The sequence below is a fragment of the Polypterus senegalus genome, chromosome 2 (assembly GCF_016835505.1).
Source record: "Polypterus senegalus isolate Bchr_013 chromosome 2, ASM1683550v1, whole genome shotgun sequence".
NCBI lineage: Eukaryota > Metazoa > Chordata > Cladistia > Polypteriformes > Polypteridae > Polypterus > Polypterus senegalus.
Window position 1 is genome coordinate 269077224 of NC_053155.1, and position 26366 is coordinate 269103589.

Here is a 26366-nt window from a genome sequence, read left to right on the forward strand (position 1 = left end):
ATACACATGCAAAGCAGGTTAGAGATTATGAAAGTAATAATAAGTAATTATCAGCCCGGAACAAGTGAAACTAAAAAAAAGCACGTCCAATCTGGAAGTTGGCACTATACACATGCAGAGCAGGTTAGAGGTTATGAAAGCGGTGGAATTCAAAAGGCTCAAAAAAAAAAAAAATAGTTGGCGTGATACACGTGAAGAAAGTTAAAGAATATAAAAGTAGGAAAATTAAAAAGTATAAAAAAAAAAATTAAAGATCGCAGGAGAGCAAACAAACGGAAATTATTACTCGAAAAAGGGAAAGTAATCACCACGGACCAGGTGTCATAAAAAAGCAGGATAAAGCGAGGACAGAAATAAAAGACAGAGTAGAAAACAAAGTAAAGCGTCATAAAGAGGTTAAAAAACAAGGGGGGCAAACACATGCAGAGTAGGTTAGAGATAATGAAAACTGAAATTCAAAAGACTCGAAAAAAAATAGGCACGAAATACATGCAGAGCAAGATACAGAATATGAAAGGAAAAAATAACGATAGTGTCAAAAAAAAGCAAGTAAACATCGCATTAGCACAAAGAAAGAGAAATTATTACCCGGGGAAATAACGTAAAGGCGAATAGAAATCGAATATATGGACATAGGTGATATGTCAGAAGTATGTAAATATTGCAAGGCTTTGAAGTTTAAGTCAAGAGAATTTCAAAAACAGACTCTACCTCACATGCATTTATTGGTTACTTTGCAAAAAAAAAATTCTTAACTGCTGATGATGTAGATCGTTTTGTCTGTGCTGAAATTCCAAACAGAGAAACCTATCCTGAATTATGGTACAAAGTCATTAAACATGTCTCACTGACCTCATTAAAAAGATTCAGCACATTGGGACTCGAAAGATTCCAAATATTGTTTTTACAGAAGTTCTGAAATAAAAGTGAAACTAATGAAATAGCAACACTTCAAAGAAAAATAAAATCTTAAAAGTGTGTATCCGGAAAACCAAAAACAGGGGTTAGTGAGCGAAGCGAGCAAGGGGCGAAGCCCACTAGTCTGATACAAAAATAGTTTCTAAGGGACCAAGATATGTTTTACTCGCTAGGAGTATCGAATGGTGCATTCTTGTTATAGTCACAGATTCCTCTCATGGGTTGTGAAGTGCATCCCCTGTAGTTCACAGGATTCAGACCACAGTTGACATATGTTTTCTTTTTTCTTCTATTAGATGTTTATATTCTTTAGCCAAGTACTTATCTGCCTAATAACGTATCTGAGTTTGTTGTAAAACATGTTGGCAGCATGTCTAAAACTTTGGCATTTGTGACATTGTCTGATTATGGGTTTATTATTGAGGTTTCGAATTTTAATCCCAAGAAATTCTAAGTATGCTACTTGAAAAATGTGCTTCCCTTCATCATTCCTTTCCAAAAGGACAAGAACAAATGATTAGTTCAGGTTATTATCCAATTTTTATTGTGCTTATTCTCTTGACCTGGAAGTCTCTTTTTTTGGTAATAGAAGTAGTGAGACCTCTAATAACAACACTCAGGTGTTCTAACAGAAATGCAATCAATCTCATATATCACAGAAGCAATTGAAATGTGTAATTATAAACCACACTAATGTCCTCACCCTCATTTAGAACAGAGAGCATATTACAAAAAAGTGGCCCACTGATTTATGCAACCTCTTATTAATTAAACAACAGAAGTTTATTTTAGAATATCATTGACAAAATCTTGCCACTTTCTAAAGAAGCTCTGCACAGTTCCATGCAAAGAAAGTGTGATTTTGCATAGTCTTAGATATAATTTTTCTATTGAGTTACAGTGGGTGCATTAGGATTCTTCCAATTGAGCAGAATTAGGAAATAGGAAATAACTGTCAGTTTAAAAAAAAAAAACTGTCTAAACTCTTCTGACATAACTCAAAGGACTGCTGCAAGAGGATAAATAAATCCTACACTATCTGACAGATGCTAAAATTCTTTTTTTCCAAAAATGTTCTACTTTTAGACAGTCTCAAGTCACATGCCCAAGTGAGGCTAGTGCTGGCTGGCATTATTCCAATCCTTAATATATTTCAATTTGGAGAGGCATGTCCAGTGAACACTTTCTATGCTGACTTACAGCACGTTTTGTGAAATATGAAGAAGAATTAATTTTGAGAATTATTGAATTTCTTCTTATCTGAAATATTGATAGAGATTTGTTCCCAGAATTTCCTCTAGATATTTAAACGTTTAATGAGATTTCTTTCTCCAACCAAGAAGTAATTTCAGACTCATACATAAAAACAAACCTCAGAAATGAAGCTCCAAAAATATAAATCTTATGAACTAAAAACAAATATCCAAATAACCTGCCAAAAAAGTTTCCAAAAATGGTTGTTACATCAGGTTCAAAATAACAAAGACAAAGATGATGATATTTTAATCCAGAGTATGTGAACAATAAAAGCAGCAAACTTTATTTTTACATGTATAGGCACACATAAACAGTGCAGTAAAATGATATACTCCTGAAAATAAATAGCCTTAACATTAAGTTTGTAATTTTATGGTAAGAGGAGTCTGGGAAGTGTTTTAATGGATTTATTTATTTAATGGTTTTAACAGATTTTAGCACAACAGCTTATGAGGGATGCAAACTTGAGTGCGTGCACTAGCTTAATAGATAATTACCGTTTGAGCAGTGCAGTAATCAATGGGCACCAGCTGAGATCCAAGACAAGATAAGATAATAGTAGCAGCTTTGTGCAGTAAGGAGAAAAGAAAAATACAATTTTTCTGAAAAGAAATAGTGGAACGGTGGCGCAGTGGTAGCGCTGCTGCCTCGCAGTAAGGAGACCTGGGTTCGCTTCCCGGGTCCTTCCTGCATGGAGTTTGCATGTTCTCCCTGTGTCTGCGTGGGTTTCCTCCCACAGTCCAAAGACATGCATCCTAAATGGGACATGGGATCCTAAATTGTCCCTGTTGTGTGTGTGTGCCCTGTGGTAGGATGGCGCCCAGCCTGGGGTTTGTTTCCTGCCTTGTGCCCTGTGTTGGCTGGGATTGGCTCCAGCAGACCCTGTGACCCTGTAGTTAGGATAAAGCGGGTTGGAAAATGGATGGGTAAAAAGAAATAAAAGGTTTGAAGAGAGATTGTATGGTACATTCCATACAGAATTAAGTGTAGAAATCGCTTTGGGGTAAAAACTGTTCATCTGCCTTGTGCTCTGTGCTACTATATCTCTTCCCTGAGGGGAAAAGTTCAAACAATTTGTGTGCTGGGTGAAAGGAGTCCTTTATGATGCTGGATGTCTTCCGCAGATATTGGGAAGTGAAGGTGTCTTCCAAGGTAGGCAAAGGTGTGTTGGTAAATTTTCTCTGCTATTTTTATGATTCTCTACAGAACATTTTGTCAGCTGCTGAGTTACTACCATACCACACAAGTATCCCATGAGTCAGGGCACTCAATTGAGCAAAGGTAGAAAGACACTAGAAGTGTTTGTGACATATCAACCTTTTCTAACCAGCGATTTTGCGTTAATTGACCATGTGAGATCTCCTGAGATGTAGGTTCCAAAAAAATTCAAACTAGAGACTCTATTCACTCTGTCACTGTTTATATACAGTGACAGGTGGTCATCCTGCATCTTCCTGAAATCAATGATCAGTTCTTTAGTTTTATTGAGATTAAGTATCAAGTTATTCTCTATGCACCAGTCTGTCAGACTTCGGACCTCTTCCCGGTTCGCAGACTCATCCCCATCAGTGATCAGCCCCACTATTGTATCATCCGATTACAGTTTTACTCGTGCCGACCGCCAGGGGAAAAGGGGGGGCGGTTTGGCAAACATTTACTCGAGCCGATTAAAATGTAAAGATGTTAGTTTTGGTAAATTTAAGTCCTTTGAGTATCTCGCCGTTGTTATTCATGGAGATTCTCACGTTCTCGTATTATCCGTGTATAGACCTCCTAAATATAACGCGTCTTTCCTTGAGGAATTCTCTGACTTAATGTCAATTTTAGTTACAAACTATGACGCACTCTTAATAGTCGGCGACTTTAACTTTCATGTTGACAATCAGTGTGACCAAAAGGTAAAGGAATTCATGAACCTCCTGGACTCTTTTGATTTGAGGCAGCTCGTAAATCAGCCTACACATAAAGCAGGTCATACGTTAGACTTAGTGATTACTAAAGGACTTAAAGTTGATATAAAGCAGGTCACTGATATCGGTCTATCAGACCATTTCCTTCTACTATTTAATATAGAAATAAAGATAGAAAACGCTCATGAGAAGCATTTTGTTAAAAAACGCTTCTTTGACTCATCAGCAGCTTTAAAGCTTACAACTATTCTAAGCAATCAGTCCGTTTATAATGCCAGCTATAATAGCGAGGATAATGTAAATAGTAAAGTGGAAAACTTTAATTCTAAAGTAAGAACTGCTGTTGACATAGTTGCACCTGAAAAGACAGTTAAAAATCCTCTAGTACTGTTATTCCATGGAAGACCCAAAGAGTGTCTGATTTAAAAAGAACATGTCGTAGAGCTGAGCGTAAATGGAGGAAAACTAAACTAACTATCCACTATGAAATATTAAAAGTTAAAATAACAGAATACAATAACACTGTCCGTCTTGAGAGGCTGCTATTTCTCTAATATTATAAATAACAATGCTAGTAATCCCAGAGTCTTATTTTCAACAATTGATCGTCTGTTAAACCCAGGTAACACAAAGGAATGCCCCCAGAATACTTCCAGTGAAACCTGTGAGAACATTGCTGTATTTTTCACTCAAAAAATTAATGATATTAGAGATAACATAGTATATCTCCCCAACACTGCAGAACCTCCAAAGCCCCGGTACTCCGTTATAAACAAATTAAATGCTTTCACCAGGATAGATTTACCTGAATTACATAGTATAATCTCTCAACTGAAACCCTCCACCTGCGTCCTTGACCCGATACCAACCAGGTTTTTCAAAGAAATATCAGGCGGTCTAATTGACAATATTCTGGACATAGTAAATTCATCATTAGATACGGGGATCTTTCCAGACTGTCTTAAGACTGCTGTAGTTAAACCCCTTCTTAAGAAACATAATCTTGACCCCTCTGCCTTTGAAAATTTTAGACCCATTTCTAACCTGCCCTTCTTAAGTAAAATTCTAGAGAAGGCAGTCATTATGCAGTTAAATGACCACCTCAATAAACATGCTATTCTTGATACTTTCAGTCAGGCTTCAGAACAAATCACAGTACAGAAACTGCACTCGTTAAAGTAGTAAATGACTTGGGGTAAATGCAGACAGAGGCCATTTATCTGTTCTCATCCTCTTAGATCTGAGTGCTGCATTTGACACCATTGATCACAATATTCTTAGAAATCGCCTTAGTCAATGGGTGGGCCTCTCTGGCAGTGTCTTAAATTGGTTTGAATCCTACCTGGCAGGGAGAAAATTCTTTGTGAGTTGTGGTAATCAAATCTCAAAGACACATGATATCCGATATGGTGTTCCACAAGGCTCTATCCTGGGTCCGCTGTTATTCTCAATCTACATGCTTCCGTTAGGTCAGATTATCTCAGGTTACAACGTGAGCTACCACAGCTATGCTGATGACACACAGCTGTACTTATCAATAGCACCTGATGACTCCGACTCTTTCGATACACTAACACAATGTCTTACTGGTATTTCTGAATGGATGAATAGTAATTTTCTCAAACTAAATAAAGAGAAAACTGAAATTTTGGTAATTGGCAATAATGGATTCAGCGAGGTTATCAGAAATAAACTTAATGCACTAGGATTAAAAGTTAAGACGGAAGTAAAAATTTAGGGGTAACCGTTGACTGTAATCTGAATTTTAAATCGCATATTCATCAGACCACTAGGACAGCATTTTTTCACTTAAGAAACATAGCTAAAGTTAGACCTCTTATATCATTGAAAGATGCTGAGAAATTAATTCACGCTTTTGTTTTCAGTAGACTAGATTACTGTAACGCACTCCTCTCAGGACTACCCAAAAAGACATAAATCATTTGCAACGAGTGCAGAATGCAGCTGCTAGAATCCTAACTGGGAAAAGAAAATCCGAACACATTTCTCCAGTTTTGATGTCACTACACTGGTTGCCTGTGTCATTCAGGATTGACTTTAAAATACTGCTTATGGTTTATAAAGCCTTAAATAATCTCGCTCCATCTTATATATCGGAATGCCTGACACGTTATATTCCAAATCGTAACCTTAGATCTTCAAATGAGTGTCTCCTTATAATTCCAAAAGCTAAACTTAAAAGAAGTGGTGAGGCGGCCTTCTGCTGTTATGCACCTAAAATCTGGAATAGCCTGCCAATAGGAATTCGCCAGGCAAATACAGTAGAGCACTTTAAAACACTGCTGAAAACACATTACTTTAACATGGCCTTTTTATAACTTCACTTTAACTTAATACTGATACTCTGTATGTTCAATTCTTCATAATAACTATTCATGGTGGCTCTAAAATCCATACTGACCCCTACTCTCTCTTCTGTTTCTTTTTCCGGTTTCTTTGTGGTGGCGGCCTGCGCCACCACCACCTACTCAAAGCATCATGATGCACCAACATTGATGGACTGAAAGCCAGAAGTCTACGTGACCATCATCATCAGGTCCTTCCATGAAAACCCTAAATACAAAGAGGACTGTTTGATTTATGTTAGGTAGATTGCCCAGAGGGACTGGGCGGTCTCTTGGTCTGGAACCCTACAGATTTTATTTTTTCTCCAGCCTTTGGAGTTTTTTGTTTTTCTGTCCACCCTGGCCATCGGACCTTACTCTTATTCTATGTTAATTAATGTTGACTTATGTTTATCTTTTATTGTGTCTTCTATTTCTCTATTCATTTTGTAAAGCACTTTGAGCTACATTTTTTTGTATGAATATGTGCTATATAAATAAATGTTGATTGATTGATTGATTGATCCACAAATGTAGTAATGACATTGGTGTTGTGGGCTTGTATACAGTCTTATGTATACACAGAGAAAACTAAAGGGCTTAACACACAGCCTTGCAGTGCTCATCTTGACTGACTGTGACCAGTTTGTTAAAAAGTCCTGTGTCCACAGGCAGATGTTATGCTGGAGGCCTAGGTCTGATATCTTGGAAAACAGTCTGCGGGGCATGATGGTAGTAAAAGCATAACTGTAATCCACAAATAGCAGCTGTGATATGTTCCCCGTTGATCCAGCTACAGCAGCACAGTGTGGAGAACGGTGGAAATGGCATTATCTATTGATCTATTGGATCTTTATGATTATTGGTAAGGATCCAGCTTCGATGTACTCAAGGACAAGTCTTTCCAGACACTTACTGGAGTTAATGCTCCTGCTTTGTTATCACTGAGGCAGGTTACTGCAGTCTGCTTTGGAACTCATACTATGTTGGATATATTCATGCAAATAGGGACAATGCATTGTGATAGAGATCTTTTGAAGATATTTGTAAATACCTCTGCTATCTCCACAGGCCAGTCCCTGAGAACCTGTCCTGGGACAACATCTGGGCTAGCCGCTTTCCATACATTGATATTCCAGAATGTATGTATGACATCAGCAGACTGAATAGTGAGTACCTAGCTGTTGGTATCTGGAGCTGGAATAGTGGTTGTGACAGTCTCTGGTCTCCGTTCCTCATGATGTCCAAAGAAGAGGTTGAGCTACTCTGCCAGTGAGGAACTGCTGCTACCAGTAGCTGGATTGGTATAGTTGTTTTGCTTAATGATGTGATGTGAGTAGTTAAAATAATTCTCAGTATTCCACTTATAGTCTGTTTTGGCATCTCTAATATTGTACATTTACTGTATAATACAAATGGCTAAACCCATAATTTGTTTAATCATATTGCAACACTACTGTATACAGTGCCTATAAAAAAGAATTCACCCTCTTGAAAGTTACATCATGCTGCTGTACTGCTATTATTACACTACTACACACGCACTTTAGCAGAAAGGGCTGCACTATCTGAAAAGACACTCTGAGTTTTAAACTGGAGCAATGTATGATTTGAAATCTGGCACAACAAAAAAAAGATGCAAAACAGAATCAGGTGTAAGGAGAAAACTACTGAAAATCGGAAAGGAAAAGAAAAACGTAACACTAACAAGCTACCATAAAATGACACAATGGTTAAGAGCAGCAGTTTTACTTACCATGTTTTGTTCAGCTCCATAGAAAAATTCAGAAACTCCTGATATGATGTAGGTACTGGTGCAGTAAAGGAGTATGTATAATTACAGGAGCTGGCATCTTTAAAATAAGTCAAACAATAAAATATCAGGAACTAAACAATACAGCATAATACCTTCTTGAAATGTTATTTACTAAATTATTTTTCTAAAATTTAAATTCTGAAATTTTAAACAAATGAAAACAATTGGGCAATGTGGTAAATCACTTTAATAATTAAAATCTCGAATTAAACATTAGAGATGGATTCATAATTTTATTATTCTTAATATTTTTCTTAATATTTTAAAGGCACTTTGGGTAAACAGCACCATATCAAAAAACAATTGTTAAAACTCCATCAACAGCTGGTACAATAGTAAGAGATCAAATCAGAACAGCCTTGTTTACTTGAAGTTATGTATACATTGTATCAACTATGATGTATATTAACTATTTAGCATATTTTCCACTTTACATTGATGTCAATTTTAATAATATAATTTTAGCCATTAGGGGAAATCTTTGGTAGGAAATACATAAAAATACACACCTAATATAGAAATGTTTACACCTTTTGAATTGTTTCTAAAACCTTCCAAAATCAAGCAAGCGTTATTCATTCTGGTTGCTTTCAGAAGGATGGTGCAAGTCTGGTAACTGCAAAAAGAAAAGAAAACGCAATTTTACTTAAAATAATTACGTTTTTGGTGGTCAATACTGGTAAACCTAACTTCATGTTCAAAATAAGTTAGCATAACTGAAAATATCACATCTAATAAATATGCATGATATTATGATATCCTTTTGAGGTGGTTCGTCAAGTAGTGGGTGCGGCAATGCACTGTATTAGTGTATACATCCCAATCTCTCTCTCTGTCTCTCTCTTTTTCATCTATCCAGAAATCTATCCATCCAACCATTTTTAACTACACAGGACCAAAGTGTCTTTAAATTCTGTAAGTGTTTTGTGTCACTCTTTCATTATTTTTTATTATTCTACCACTATTGTTAAGCCATAAAAAAATAAATTAGTCAGCCCTATTCCTTTCACACAGGAAAGTCACCCTTACATAACTTATAGCAGTTTATTTAAGAATGTTTTGATGGCACTCTGCATATGAGAACTATCCAGTAAACACCTATGGCCTGACGGGGCACTCAGAAGCAAACTACAAATTCAAATAAAGCCAAGGAAGCCAAAATAAATCAAAAGAGAGGCCAATTTAATATTAACATGAATTATGGAGATACAGTAACCATATTGAATAGAAATCACAAAGCTACTCTGGGCCCACTTATAAATGTTCATTTTAGTCTGTCCTGCCATATTTCTTATAAGCAATCCTCTGGACACCTGACAAACATAATTAGGAACAGTGGGGACATACTGTATATTAGATAACAAGACTATCTGCTTTCAGAGGAGCTACAAGCATGCATCATTATTTTTTACCCCAGGCTTATACAGGTCCCCCAGGAGTCAATTTTTATGGGGCTCCTATCGTTTGTCACCAGATATTGCTGGCAATGATAATATTGCCAGAGTACCTGCCCCTTAGACATGTTACATTCTGATTCCTGTGTTTAGAGTTGGGTCTGGGGTGCCACCCAAGTTATTCATCTCTCTTTCCCAGGCTCTCTCTCTTTTCCATATCCCATCAAAGGATATCATTACCTGTTGTAAGCTTGAACCCTCTATTTTTCTGTAATTCACAATCCTATATCCACTGTAACCCCTCAATGAAACCCTAAGGTTGAATTCTAGTTACACACTCCCATACTGATGCTAGGTAAATTTGAAGTTTCAAATCAGTCATCATAAGACGTGTTGTGGTAAAAATGTAGGCAGAAACAAAAATTCCCAGAAGACACCTGTGCAAATACAAAATGAAAATGGAAGCTCCAGAGCAAGCTCCATGTTATGATCAGCAGCCTTTACTCATTTATGTGAATGGATTTCTACAATAAACATCAATTTTGGGGTTTTAGGACATAATGATATACTTTTTTTCAGTTTTCAGTTAGGTTTTTGATTTAAGTAACTTGACAAAGTTCAATATTTTTACTATTATACTGCCACGTTTTTTTTTCTAAGGTCACTACCATGTCAGGACTTTTGCATTGCTCATTGTCATAGCAATTCTCTCAGAATTCCTGGAATGTGTGTTGCTCATGATATCGTTGGAGTGATGGTTTAAAATTAGCTCCAAAAATTTCCAGAGTATATGAATTTGTGAATAGACTTTAGGTTTGAACTTCTAAAATGAATCTATTATTAACTTGTTTTTTAAACTATGTGTAGCTCTCAGTGATTTTCATTAAAATATATTAGTCTCTCTCTGAGTCAGTATATAAATTTGGGTTGAAAAATATCTTGATAATAAGATGCAACATGTTTATTGTGATATTAGAGGGTTGCAAAGTAATATGAAAATAATAATAACAACTCAAATTACTGGGATCATGACCTCACTATAACAAATGGTAGATGGCTACAGGAATTAACATTACTCGCAAACTAGAAAACAATTCCCTCCTGTTATTTTCGCTAGTAAGAGACATTCAAAAGAACCTTCCATTCCACACTCAGTTCAGTATTTGATGGGATCCTAAGAAGTGTCAGGATTTTCTTAATCAATCTTATATGATGTTTAATACCTTGTCTGAAATATTTTCCAGTAATAGGGCATGTATTGTGTTTATTATGTCCTTATTATACAAAAACATTTAGAATGGGTGTAGGATACAAAAAATCCCAGAAGAATAATTTCTAAACGAATTTAAAAAGATATGACGTACCCATATGTATTGAAGTAGCGGTGAACTATCTAATTGCTGGGGATAAAAACCCATAAATTATTATAGCATGACATTCCGCATGCTTGCAGCTATACTCGTTTGAGAAGAAACCTTTATTCGTTTTTGTGAGAAAAGCTAAATGGATTTCTACTACATATACATATATTTTGGGGATTTCAGACACAAGGGGTATGTTTTTTATTAGTGTTGTGTTGCTCATTGTCTTGGTAATTCTCCCAGAATTCTCGGGATGTGGACTGCTTATACAAATTTCCAGACATTCCCAGGTTATCCGAAATTGTAGACAGACCTTGCCTTTGAACTTCTGCTCTTGCTTCTGTTTACTGATTTCTGTTTAACATTCTCACTTTGACCAAAAATAAAATTGACTTACAGTTCCGACCTTAGCATGTTTCTTGGGTTACATGTACCCACGTGTCATTTCCCCTGTGTTTTGCTTGAAGTTTAATTTAAATAGCATGGTTCTGCTACCCACAATAAATACTGAATACTGAATATCTTTTCAATACTGAAAAGGTGCTATAAAGATTGATTGGTTAAGTGTAGTTTTATATATGAACATAGAACTTGCACTTTATGTAATATCTGCAAGAGATATTTCACTACAATACAATCAGTCATTATACTGTTCTTGCAGCCATTCAGATACAATTAAGACACTGGGTATTATTCAAATAAAAATCTATTTAATCCATTAACGTCACCTTGTTATATCTATCTATCTATCTATCTATCTATCTATCTATCTATCTTTTTACAATGGAAAGATAACTGAGTCAATCCTGCATGGCAGCAACAGTGATAGCACAACAAGAAACAGGGCTGGATCAAATTCTCATTCATGAGAGAATAAATATACGTATAAAAAAGTAATTTTATAACATTAATCTATAATGTTTGATGGGTCTGTGTGATGACTTGAATCAAATTACTTGATGACAAAGTAGTCTTTAGTCTTCTTACACATGTTCATTAATACCATACCATAACCATTGATCATCAACAAATTTATTCCATACAAAAATAATCTATGATACATATTTACTAAGAAATATAGAACATTTCACAATTCTTTTGTAATGTAAGAATGATTTTCCTATAAGTATCCTATCCTGCATATTCCTTTCATTCTAATGCAATACTTATTTTCAAAACCTAAGAATAAAAAAAAAAAATCACCATGGCTTACAATTTATGACATCTGTGCAAATTGTATACAGTACCTTGAACTGTTGTTCTGTTCAGAGGGAGTTTCGTTCTGCAGAAAACAAACACCATTAAATCCAGTGAATCAATTCAGTAATGAAAAAAACATTAAACACAAATTGCCTGTAGTTGTTTTCTGATTTTTATTTTCCTTCCAAAGTTCCATGTAAGAATAGCCCTTATTACTTTTTTATAATATATGTATAATATAGAGTACAATAGATTTGCTGTGCAGTATGTATAGCTCTACTAAAGAATAAAATCATGGCTATAAGCCTTAGGTTAATCTGTTAACTTTAGCCTTTCCTGTTCATACTTCTACACAAGATTCTGTAGTTTATATAACACAGTAAGCTACAGCTTCAATTGCACTTCTGTTATTCTTGCATACAAAGTCGGGCATGTTTTTGTAAATCAAGAAACCAGCAGTTAAGAACTAATAATAGTGAGAAAATCTACCTGGGAACAACTAGTTATACATATTTTTAAGATACAGTACAATAACTGTGCATTTTCACCCTATATGAATTAGTTTTTAATTAATATCAAAACTTTTTTTATCTGAAAAGTTCAAATTACTTTTATTGTGTCCCTGTTAAACTGGGCAACCAGAGTTTTGATAGCCATCATCCTCATAAAACCACACAAGAGATTTGACCATGAGTTAAAGTCAGTATGTGGAATGCTGTAGCAAATGTTCTGAATATGAGGTTGTGTAATCACTCTACAGGTGACTACGGTATGTAGCAATCTCTGAAGGCGAAGGTTCCTGGAGCAAACCAGCTCTCTGTTACTTTTTTTTTTTTTTTGAGGGCTTTTCTGTAGAGTTTTATTTGAAGGAGGTTATTCAGCTTGCTGTGAACCTGAACCCCTTTATGCAGGTGGGTCTTATGTTACAGCGGTCTCAACTTATAGCCAATCAACACATATGAGAGAGCATATGAAACACCAACATTTTTCTTTTCACTTGAATTTAGATACATTTTCATCTAGTGACTTCCTTAGATTACTTACAAACTGAGAGAGCTATTTATGACAGAAATGAATATATAGCATGGTACAGGACAGTATGTACTTTGTCAGCATTTTCAAACATTGTATGCTTTTCTTTGAACATATCATTAAAAGCAATCAGCAGTGCAGGGAGTTGCTCAATAGTCTCTGCCCCAGGTAAGCAGATAAATCAGCAGCCGGGCATGCCATCTCAGTGGCTAAAGCCACTAGGAAGGGAAAGTGGTACTTTCTCAGTAGAGACAGTACATTTCTCACAATTGTTAAATTCTATTTTTATTACGTTTATTTGAAGAAAATAACATTTATACAATCAAGTCAAACTTAACAAAACAAAATTAAACCCCCTTCCAAGAGAAAGAGAGGAGAGCCAACAGCATATGCTGTCTTCATATGTGCTGAATTGCCACAATTTGAGACTGCTGTAACACAAGACCTACCTACAGTATGTAATGGGAATTCAGGTTCACAACCAGCTCAATAACCTCCTCCAAAGAATCTAGTAAAGAAAAACTGACAATAGAAAGATAAATGACAATAAAACTGATAGAGGACTAAAGTAGACAAAACTGATTTACTTGGTTCTATTTACAACTGTATGCACATGATGAACTTTTTAGAAAGAAATAGACAAGAAATAAGGGAAGCACCGACAATTTCTAATCTACTCTGGTTTACAAATCAGTTGGATGAAAGAAGAAATGTACATTATAAGAATGATTTGGTAGAATGAAGCACTATCAAGCCATAAAAGGAAATAACAATTTCAGAATATACTGTCTTCTAATTAAGCAATCAATTTGTAACTAAAAAACAGAAGCTTCTGCTGCCCTCCAGGGCCAAACCCGAGGACCTCTGTACTACAATGTAATGATCTGTGGGATTTTTTTGTGTTTTAGTGTGAATTTTCTCCATTTTGTGATGTTTGATTTAATTATTTTGTGTTTTTTTTATTATTTTGCTGATATTTGTGGCCACAACATTGTCTTATCATATTGTTGTTAGCAAAACAGGATCATTGCCTTTTGGTAATGCCAGGAGTTGATGCGCTGTGATTTCATTAACCAGGAAGTGTAAAGGGCGACAGTGAAATTACTACTGGTCTCCAAGGGCCTCATGTATAAACAGTACATACGCACAAAAATTTTGCGTATTTCGTTTACACACTCAAATCGCGATGTATAAAACCTAAACTTGGCGTAAAGGCACACACATTTTCACACTAGCTAAAACCCTGGCGTACGCAAGTTCTCCGCTCGGTTTTGCAAACTGATGGCACCCACTGTCAAAGCAGTGCTACTGTTCCGGTGTGGTTTCCCTCTCTTTTTTACATCCACATCCCTGACGCAGCTTTATAAATACAGTGAAATTAACCGCATACTGTTTATTAGTTTAATGCATCTGATTGTAAGTAACCTGTAACAATATAATGGTCCACAGCATGGTCAAACTATTCCAAATACCATAGCTGCTTTAGTGTTGTTACTTTCACTGCACCTTCATGTTCTTCTTTCAGCTGCTCCTGTTAGATGTTGCCACAGTGGATCATCTTTTTCCGTATTACTCTCACTGCACCACTCAGAGTATTTATATCACTGTATCTGAGTGGGGAATCACAGCTCTACAGCAGCTGATTGGAAACAGAATTATTGGTATACTGTACAGCATCAAGCGCACACTGCCTTAGCCATGCTGTCTATTGAACTGCTCTCACACGGCAAACGCTTCACAGCAAACAGTCTTTCCTGTACTGACCTCGCGGTTCAGAAACAGTTTCATCCCAAGAACTATAAATGCACTCAATCACTCCATCAAGTGCTCCTTGTAGAATGCTTTGTACTTATAAGTACAATTACTTCACTGTAAACTTGCACTACAGTTATAATATTGCATGACCTGAGCCACTTTATAAAGCGCGTATTTACATATGATGATAATATAATTTTTAAGATGAAATGCAGCAAAATATGTTTTTTATATTATACAGATAAAACTTTAACTTCATTGTTAATCATGTGAGAATACGGTGCCGCAGCGATAGCGAGCTGCTGGCGTTCCGTTCACGGATTGTTCCTGCCTCACGCTGTATTCTTGCTGGGGCTGGCGTGACACTGGAAGGATAGATGGATAGAATAATTAAACACGTACTATGAAGATATTTCAATGTTCCTTAAAAGTTTTGAAGAATCTGCGTTCTAAGCTTACAGATGGCTTAACGTCTATTACAGAGCTGATTGTGTGGCGATTGGGTATTTGGAGAAAGAAAAGTAAGGACAGGAATTGGGGGTTAGTATGTTTGAAAGAGAGAGTACTGCTTCAGTATACTATTTCATCGAAGGTCGCGCGCGGCACAGCAAGCATCTTGCGTGAGACATTAACAATCACTGCGTCACTGTGTTCCCATGTTTAATAACATGCTTTAACTCCTATCATCATGAAAATGATATCACGTATACATCTCAGTATTTTAATTATTCAGAGAGCTGTAATATTATGAATGTAATGGATTCTGTGTCCTGTCGGAGGAAGAGAGTCGGTTTAAGAAGCACGTAGTGATTCACACACATAGAGCACATAGAAGATCAAATACAAAACAAACCATTTAACATGCTACTTTAGTTATGATGGGATTTGAGAAACTAGTAAATTTAACGATTTTAAGGTGAAGTTTATGATGTTCTACTTTAATGACAAAATAAACTACGTGATTAAAGTGGAAATTTCAAGATTAAAGTTGACATTTCGTGCCTTTATCCCATTGTGTGCCTATTTTTTTTCTCTGTATCCTAATAAGCTTTCATATAACACTCAGTCGGTGGGCTACGGCTCACCTTTTCACGGCGACTTTGATATCTGACAACTTTGTTTTTATTTCGGGCACTGTGTCACTTTGTGAACTTGAGCTTTTGAGTTTCTCTGGCACTCTATGTCACTCGATCAACTTCCTTTTGTTTTGTTTTTTATACCACTGTTTAAACCATCAAATAGTACGTTTTTCCTTGCCTCCACTTGGTATTCACTGAAATTCTTCAATTTCCCCATGTACTTTTGCCATTGTCTTTTCACAGAAAGCTAAGGGTTAAGGGCTATTTATATTGATTTGCATATTTAAAGAGGTGTAATTCTGAGAGAAGTTTGGCTAAATGGCAGCAGGTGCGTATAGTGGAAGAACATGGAAGCTGGCAAACATACATATTTATGCATCTGGAGTTTTTTGTGAACATTTCCGCTTTTGTCCGTACGTCATGTTGTAGTGTGAATTCTACGCATGGTGTTATGCATGAGGCCCCAGGATTTTGGATTAAAAATCTTAGTATTATGTTATAGCTAGGGTTTATCCACTTGCTGGTATTTATTTTCCCTTTTGTTGCTGTTTTTATCATCTTTAACTTTCATGCGATTATGTAACTTCTGTTTATTATGTAATATTTATGTGATGGATCTTTAAAGGTTCTTACATTCCTTGCGTTTTGTGGGTGGAACCCCAAGAGGTGTGGCCACCATGATGTCATTTGCTGAAAAAATATTCTTAGCCTTTAAATGTGTAGCTGGGGAGTTAACCCTTCAGTGTATTAATGTGTGTTGTAACTGGTATTATTGAAAATATTGATTTTCTTTTTGTCTGTTTTTGATTCATTTATGATAAATTCTTTGTTTATATGGTTTCATTTCAAGCCAGAAGTTTGATGATTCCTCTCCCTTGAAAGGCATGTACATTTTTAAGACATGTAAAGTATATTTTGAACTTTAAAAGCCAAGGCCCCCGATCAGGCCTGTGCAGACTGAAGCCTGCCTGTGATGATTGGTGGCTGGCTGCTTAGTGTTAGGCCTTATATAAGCAAGCTAGTGAAGATTAATTTTTTTTGTGGTTTTTAGATCACACTTTTGTTTAGCCCACAGAGATTCTTTTCCTGGTCCTCATTTCCAGAAAAACATCTGCCCCTTTGTACAAACTTTTACATCTGCTCTCAACATACAATAACAAGTTCTGCATCAGTGCTATTCCTTCCTTTCTTTCACTTTTTCCACAATTTTCTTCAAATTCAGTCTCTGTCTAGTCCAACCTTTTTTTATGAAGTGCTTGGTTGCCAAAATTCAAAGTGAGTCCAAGCAGCAAGATGAGTCTCACCCAGAATTTGAGAAGCAGACGTACAGCCTGCACAGCCCTAACAGATAAGAGGTAAGGCTTTAAAAAATACTGAGGGCGAGGAGTACTGAAAAAAACTTTGGTGCTGTGAAAAAATACAGTTCCTTTTTATTTGATGAGTCATTAAACAAAAATTCAATAAAAAGAACAAAGACAAAAGTACTAGCAAAAAAGTAATAAAAAATAAAGTATGCACAAAGGTAAACAAAAGTTACCAAAAACAATCCATAATACAGGAATTTAAAATCAAAATTAAAGCCAAAGCCTATACACAAAGATCCTCCCTCCAAGTTACTTTAGCCAGGAGAATTACTATTGTCAACATAAATATCCTACCAAAGCTTCTATATCTCTTTCAAAGCATCTCTTATACAGCAATACATCTTCCTTTAAAAATGCATATATACAGTATATATGTAAAATTCAACATCTATTTGTCTCAGCCTTTCACGATAGATCTACTTAACCGTTTTAGTTCAGTTTTTTTACTATTATTTGCTTGAACATTCCGGTTGATTTTGCGACTTCTCTTGTCATGCTAAGTATCATAGCTCGCTTGTAGTGCTGATTTATTTGCACAAATCTGAGAGAGATGCTGCGTGCCGAGGGGAGGGGGAAGCGGGACCTCAGGAGTGAGGAGGCGGTGTTCCTCTCGCAACATGTTGCAGTGTGCCTTGCCTCCACTTAGCTAGTGAAATCTGTTTGTTCAGCAGATATTATCATCTACAGATTATTAAGGAGTAGGATTTGACGTTTTTGAGACAGACATCAGAGCTACGTGTCTTTTAGAGGGTAGCTGCTGATTTGCAGAGATATCATGGCCACATGCTTTTCTCCCCACGCTTGGGACGCTCTTCCGTCAGAGCTGAACACAATCAGATACAGTGCCATCGTTTGATGTTGGAGCATACCTACCTACCTGCTTGGCCAGAATTTCATTTTTTTTTTTTTATTTATTTTTAAAGTTTGTCCTGTTCCAGTACTACATGACAGTTAGTATACGCACACACATTATATATATATATTATATAGCATTGTGATATATACAGTGGAAAAAGCTGTTCACTTTCTAGGGGTTGTTTAGTTACAAAAAAAACAAGATAGGTGTAGGATTAGCTGAAAGTCAACTATGTAAATACACACGTTTCATATCTGATGGGTACTGAAAGTCTTTAGACGTGTTTTTTCTTTAATGCAAGCAGATTTTCCCCAGCTGGGGTCCTTTTATCTCTCAATTACATCTTGGACACAGCGTCCTTGTTTGTTTTCAGAGGAGCATCTCTGAAGATGTGTTTAAATTTTATTTAATCAGAGATGATAGATTTCAGTTTTATTGAAGAATAATTACATTTTCTTTTTGTTTTACTTGTTGTTGTTACAGATTGTGAACCTATTTTTACAACATAAGTAATAAAGGATGCTTAAGTATATATGCTACAATTAGTTTGTGTACCTGAAGTACTTTATGATCCATGGTGCCATTTCACTAATAATCATAGCAATCTCAGCGCTATTTACATCCATCCATTTTCTAACCCACTGAATCCGAATAGGGTCATGGGGGTCCACTGGAGCCAATCCCAGCCAACACAGGGCACAAGGCAGGAACCAATCCTGGGCAGGGTGCCAACCCACTGCAGGACACACACAAACACACCCACACACCAAGCACACACTAGGGCCAATTTAGAATCGCCAATCCACCTAACCTGCATGTCTCCGGAGCGCCCGGAGGAAACCCACGCAGACACGGGGAGAACATGCAAACTCCACGCAGGGAGGACCCGGGAAGCGAACCCAGGTCTCCTAACTGCGAGGCAGCAACGCTACCACTGCGCCACCGTGCCGCCCGCACTATTTACAGCAATAAGCAAATATTTGCCAAAGTATCTGCAAGGATGACTAAGAATGAATGGTGGACTTCACTCCTTACTTTTTGAAGTTATAATAATGCTATATGTTGCATACATGCCATGCTGCTAAGTGCTAATTTCTACAATTACATTATTATTATTATTATTCTTTAATAAAAGTAAATACATTTATAAGCACATTGTAAAGCCTTTTAAAACAGGTTGTAGTACATAAAACAAACTTACCAGACACTTTAATGAACAATTGCTGCAAGGTAAAATAAAATTGTTACTATATAAATGTATTTAAATGTTGATATACAGTAAATACAGTATAATAGCAATAATCATATCAGAGAATGAAAAAATGAATGAATGAAAAATTATGAAATTTGCAATTTACTGATTGAACAATTTATTAACTTTCCAGGCAAGTGGCAGGAAACCAGAGCACATATGCTACATACTGTATGCCAAATTTTCCCCAGGGAGACATAAAGCTTGATCAATCTATCTATCTATATGAGAATGATTGAGGGAATGCCATAATTCAAGCTGACTGAAGGGCCAGTGCATCAAAGGAGACACTAAAGCAAAATAATCAACCTTCCAGCTTGTTTTTAGACTGTTGAGGGAAACTATCGTGAACATAATGAGAATATTCCAAACAGTGGGTAACCTGTCCAGGAAAAAAGTAAGGATCTATGTAATACTTGTTAGCGAAAACTTTAATGATATGTCCTAGAGTATTACTATAACTTCTGACTGGAATATAATTATTTGTTCAGTATCAAAGGTGCTACTGTATAAAAAAGAAAGCATTTAAAGTTGTTTATTGTGCAAAATAGAAGTCACTACAAAATTCAATGTGTGTAATTCTGTTTCCATGCAGCTTTACAAAATGATAGATAGATAGATAGATAGATAGATAGATAGATAGATAGATAGATAGATAGATAGATAGATAGATAGATAGATAGATAGATAGATAGATAGATAGATAGAACTTTGTTTGTCCCCAGAGGAACATTTGGCTTTTTTATCTATTTTGTCATATGAAGTAAAAATTACCTTGCAGTTGATAAGTCATTCTGTGTACTCAAATTGTTTATACACATCAAGTCACTTGACATTAAAGTGAACTGATGGGAGAAAAAAAAAATGAAATAATCAATTTTATTTTGGAATGCAATAAACTCATTTATTTTCTGCTTTGTATTTTTTATAATAAATAAAATGTATTACAAGTTCATTGAAAAATTAAAATTACAGTGACATGTAATGAAACTGTACTAAGTTTATTATTAAAATATATCATAATGTCTTGATTATATCATTTTGCTTGCCCCATGTTGAGACAAATGTTGGTGCATTGATTAGATTTAATATGACATGAACACAGCATTCTGGGTTGGAATATCACACTTAATTTTTGTTTGTGTGGAGTTTCTACAATCTCCCCTCTCATTACTCTTCCTCCTGACTCTGGCTACCGGGAATGAAGTCAGCAGGCTCCTTTTATCCTGCACCCAGAACTACTTCCCACAACTCGTTATCGAGGTCCGGATGAGGTGGAAGCTCAATAAAGTAGGGCTCTGCAGCTCCTGCAGCAGCCCCTGGCGGCACTCACAGAACCCAACAGGACTGTGTCGAACTCCAAATCCCATGAAGCCCTTTTGGAACACAGAGTGCTATAGCAACCCAGAGGAGGCCTCAATCTAGTGCTCTGGGGGAGGTAATGCCCTGTGCCCATTCTCTCACCTGCTCCTTACATTACGGAGGCAACATCCCAGTCAGGCAAGAGCCCTGGCTGTCTGCCATAGGATCCTTAATTAATTGTATCGGAATTTAAAAGAGTGGAAGGATGAAAACTATTTGTCTTTGAATACAGAAAAAACAGAAATACAAAAATATTCTGTTCCTTTTAACTCAATATGTCTAAACATTAATTTCACTGAATCAACAAGAAACTTGGACATTATTCTTGACATTTAAAACACAAATATTAAAACTTTCTAAAACCTAGTTTATTTCAGATTTAAAATATTGAAAATTAATATGATTTATAATACTGAGAAATTAATTTGTGCATTTAATTATAGTAGGATTGACTATTGCATTGAGTTATTCAAAAGCTGTTCAAACTGTTCTGTATGCAGTTTTCTGATAGTTTAAAATACTGCTACAAGAATCATCACAAGAACTAGAAAGTATGACTATATAACTCCAAGTCTTCACACTAGTTTCTAGTTAAGCTTAGCACTGATTTCAAAATCCTCCTCCTCATGTATAAACCCATAAATAGCCAAGACACTGCTTACCGGAAACGTAGATATGTTGGTGGTGTTTACAAATATTGATACAAAATAAAAAAAGCCTGTAAAACACAAACAGAAAACTATTAAAAACAAAACTGCGTAACTACTATAGGAAAAGGATATTAAGGGAAATATTAAAGGGCACATTGTATTGAAATGTAATAACAGTGTTATAACATCATATGTTATGATAATGCTATATAAAGAATAAATATTTAAACAGATATGCATATTTAGCATGTCCTTATTCATTATCAGTATCCAATACATATGTCACAAGAAAGTTGGTGATTATTTGGGCTAGGAGCACTATTGTCCACATTACCTGAAGTGAAATTTTCAGAAAGACTCCCTGAAACAAATGAGTAAGAGAAGTATAATTTGTTTTTGAATATGTTAAAAAGAAAATACATAGAAGAAAGAAAACTAAAATTCAGGGATCAACGTGTTGTTAAGCTGTGTTTGGCTATTTCACCTATTTATTTAATATTTGAGAAATTATTGCATTTTTCAACATCTTGTCATTAGTAACATTATATAATGCACTAGAATATAAAGGATTGGTATCATATATGATATAACAATACTATTACCACTTGTTCTGCTAATAATAGATTTATGGAGCCATTATTATCACATGTACAGAGCACTTGAATGCAGGGCCATGATTAATGAGTAAACTTTTAGTTGAAATGGAGACGATGTACTTACCAAGTGAAACTTTAATTTTATTTTCAATCCCAAAAAAACATTGCAATAACAATGAATACTAAAAATAATTAAAATTAAATATTTATTTCATGCCATAAACTTGATCCATACATACAGTACACGGCAGCGTCAGATAATCTTACACAAGGTGACAATAATGATGATGATAATAATGACAGTAGTCCTTATGAAGAAGGTCATGTTAAGTGTTTCATAAGTATGATATATATTTAACATGGCATATTATCATGTTTATTGTATACAATGGCATACAATAATTTGCTATCTAAAAAATTTTCAGATGACTCATTCGTCATAGGCTGCATTAACAATGGAGACCAGTCAGAATACAGGAAGGTTGCGGAGGACTTCGTCTTGTGGTGCAGGGATACAACTTGCAACTCAACATCATCAGCAAGACAAAAGAGCTGCTGGTGGACTTTTGGCATGCCAGTAAACCCCTGTGACCAGTCACCATTCGGTGGGGGATGTGGAATTGATACAGAGCTCCAAGTACCTTGGTGTCCATAAAAATTACAAACTGGTTTACAACACAGTGGTTCTGTACAACAAGGGTCAGAGCAGATGGTACTTGCTAAGGAGACTCAGGTCTTTTGATGTGTTCAGCAAGGTGCTCGAAATGTTTCATCAGTCTGTAGTAGCCAGTGTGGTGTTCTCTGCTGTAGTCTCCCATGGAAGCAACTAGAGCTCAAAAGAAGCACAATGCCTGAATAAACTTATCAGGAAAGCCTGCTCCATCACAGGGCGAACCCTGGACACACTGAAAGCTGTTGTAGAAGAGAGGAGGATGGAAAAATGAAAAAGGTTTCTGCTTCAACTAAATGAATTGGAAATTTCTTCCAGATTCCCATAACTCTTTGTAAAGAAGTGCTACCTGGCTTCAGTCTTAAATGAACATCCCCTTAATTTCTCCTGATGTCTTTGAGTACAGCCTTGTTGCATATTGTGTATTGGACCACAATTAAATTCATAGTTGCGAATGCTGACATCATGAATGTAGTAGTATTGTTTTTCTATAATATAAGCACAATGGAAACAAAAAAGTATTTTTCAGAAAAATATAGAGTACTAGCCAAGCCGCGGCGTAGCATACGCCGCATAATTATCAACGTGAACGGTCAACGTGGCTCACAGCTGCATGTGGACTGTAGTACAGACCAAAGCGAGTGAGGATGTGTTTGGTGACGTGTTGGGGGCAGGCACATGAGCAAGCAGTTTGCATGCCTTGAGAGCGAGGGTGGACGCAGGAGGAGGGTGAGAGTTGGTGGGCAGGGCTCTGTCACGCATTCCTCATGACGCAGGAGGAGGGTTAGAGTGGGCGGTCAGGGCTCTGTCGTGCATACCCCATTATCATGCGACTTGGTCAATTATACAGTATATATAGAAAAGCACAATGAAAAGTCAACCTGGCTCAGAGGTGCATGTGGACTGTAGCACAGACGAAAGCGACTGAGGCTGTGTTTGGTGAGTTATTGCATGCGGACATATGAGCAGGCAGTGCACATGCCTCGAGAGCGACGGTGGACATGGGAGGAGGGTTACAGTTGGTGGGCAGGGCTCTGTCGTGCGTATCCCATGGCATGGGAGGAGTGTTATAGTTGCTGGGCGGGGCTCTGTCGAACGTATCCGATGGTCTTAGAATTGGCGGGCGGGGCTCTGTGAGTTAGCAGGTGTGGCCTTGTCATGCGTATCCCATGGTATCACATGGTCTTACAGTTGGCAAGCGGGGCTCTGTTAGAGTTGGCGGGGGGGCTCTGTGAGTTGGCAGGCATGGCTCTCTGTCAGGCGTGTGTCTTGCGTGCCCTTAGTGAATTATATGTATAGATATTACCCATGTCATATGTTTGCAAAACCAGTGGGAAATGTTTATATAAGTAAAGAAAAACATCTCCTTGTTTCTGAAACAATTTGAAAAAGACCAAATATAATTATATATCTTACAATAAGTAGATCTGAAAATACTTAAAAAATGAAAAAAGTATTTCTTGCTCAATTACGATGAGAATGTTTGTAGTTTGTCGTAAACACACCTTAAAACACATTTTGTGGTAATATAGAACTCTGGTATTATATTTGTTCTTTAATTTATGGATTTTCCTCATCATTGTGGCTCTTTTTCTTTTACTGCATGTGGAAAAGAATCATTCACCTCTTCATCCATTTTCAGAAGCCTCTAAAGCCTCTAAGCCTCTAAATCTAAATCAGGGCTCAATACACTGTAGCCCTTTACTTACTCACACCAGGGAAATTTAGAGACATCAATTAAATTACTACATGGAATGTGAGAGAAAATGAAGAAAATGTGCAAACACAACACAGGAGGTGCCCAGGCCAGGATTAAAAAGTAAAGTACCCTAGAAAAGAGGGATTACTTTAAATATAAATATTTACCTGTAATAGTGATGGCTGGCTGTGTAGCATTAGCTGAATTAATAAAAAATAAATAAAAGCAAGAGAATTATTAAAGTTTTACTGCAAATATTCTTAATTTAAAATACCAAAAACCAAAAGCTTTAATCATCAGGCTTCATCAAGATCAAGCATGCATATACTATTCAAATTTTACAAAATTATAACAGCATTCAAATAATTAGTACTATTGTAGTTATTTCTAGTTATGGTATTCTCACTGCAGAGAATAGAAGCAAAATCAAAAATGACGGTAACACTTTAGGTAATACAAAGATCTATCTATTACTCAATTAGGCTTATGTAACAAGCCCTTAACAAACAATTCTTTTTGTCTTCGTCTTCTAAAACATGAGCAGTTAGGTTATTCATCTCCGTGCAGTGTGGCCTATTGACACGATAGTAAGATCTTTCTAATATAAAGGATTGTATTATCGTGTTATTACCCTCAAATTACCCATTTTCATTACCAGATTGGTCTACCTTATGATTAACACAAATATACATAGATATACATGTGCACATAAACCCTAACCACATTAATGCCATATGAATGGCACATGCACAGCCCATCACTCCCTAGCACTTTAAGAGACTTACCTATCATTGGCATGAACAACGTACAATATCTTAGGTATATCTCAGATCTAAATATTACTTTCGTCTCCAAGAATATATTTAAACAAACAAATGCTCTACATCCTTGGCCTATAGACCATTTATCAATCAACAATGTTTTACTTTACCACACTGTTCCTTCTATTAGATGGAGCTCCCCTCCACAGGCTGATAAACCTCGCAAATTGGAGTGTGTGGCAAACTTCCGACTGCTCCAGGCGCTCTTAATATTTACTTTAGTACTTCAATCAATCAAGATATAAAGACAAAGTATACAAATTTAAAAGCAACCTGGTATTTATTAAAGAATAATAATACCAGTAGAAGAAAGTATAAAGAAAATATAGATAGCAAAGTCTGGATATATATAGTCTTTGGAAAAAGCTACGAAGAATATCAGTGCTTAGAAGTTGTTCTGGAACAGCTTTTGACTTAGCAATTAATGTTATTCATAATATGCTTTAGCTGACAATCAGATGAAACTGTCACTCATCTCTCTGTCTCATTTTTCTGATGTCGCCTTCTCCTTCGACTTCACCCTTTCCTGACATTGCTGTTTTGCTGTCGCTGTTTCTTCTTCTCTTCTTCTGTTTTGATTCCTTGGGCAAACCATATTTATTTTAAAATTCCCATGGTCTTAGAGTTGGCGGGCGGGGCTCTGTGAGTTGGCAGGCGTGGCCCTCTCGTGCGTATCCCATGGTATCCCATGGTCTTACAGTTGGCGGGCAGGGCTCTGTTAGAGTTGGTGGGCGGGGCTCTGTAAGTTGGCAGGCATGGCTCTCTGTCTTGCGTGCGCCTGGCGTGCCATTAGTGAATTATATATATAGATATGGCCCATGTCATATGTTTGCAAAACCAGTGGGAAATATTTATATAAGTAAAGAAAAATGTCTCCTTGTTTCTGAAACAATTTGAAAAAGACCAAATATAATTATATATCTTACAATAAGTAGATCTGAAAATACTTAAAAAATGAAAAAAGTATGTCTTGCTCAATTATGATGAGAATGTTTGTACTTTGTAGTAAACACATTTTGTGGTAATATA

General features: G+C 36.3%; 1 protein-coding gene across 4 annotated transcripts in view; it reads right to left on the minus strand.

Moving 5' to 3' along the window:
• adgrg2a (adhesion G protein-coupled receptor G2a) overlaps window positions 1-26366 on the minus strand; it is a 177728-nt gene that overhangs the window by 68934 nt on the left and 82428 nt on the right. For 3 of the 4 annotated variants that reach the window (XM_039745530.1, XM_039745528.1, XM_039745529.1), the window contains 8 exons: window positions 24684-24716; window positions 21886-21912; window positions 21564-21619; window positions 20314-20384; window positions 19489-19510; window positions 12249-12283; window positions 8756-8862; window positions 8187-8283 (listed from right to left, as the gene is read on the minus strand). In XM_039745530.1, coding sequence (XP_039601464.1) covers window positions 8187-8283; window positions 8756-8862; window positions 12249-12283; window positions 19489-19510; window positions 20314-20384; window positions 21564-21619; window positions 21886-21912; window positions 24684-24716 — 448 coding nt within the window. The remainder of the gene's footprint in view (window positions 1-8186; window positions 8284-8755; window positions 8863-12248; window positions 12284-19488; window positions 19511-20313; window positions 20385-21563; window positions 21620-21885; window positions 21913-24683; window positions 24717-26366) is intronic. The other variant, XM_039745531.1, reaches the window with a different exon arrangement.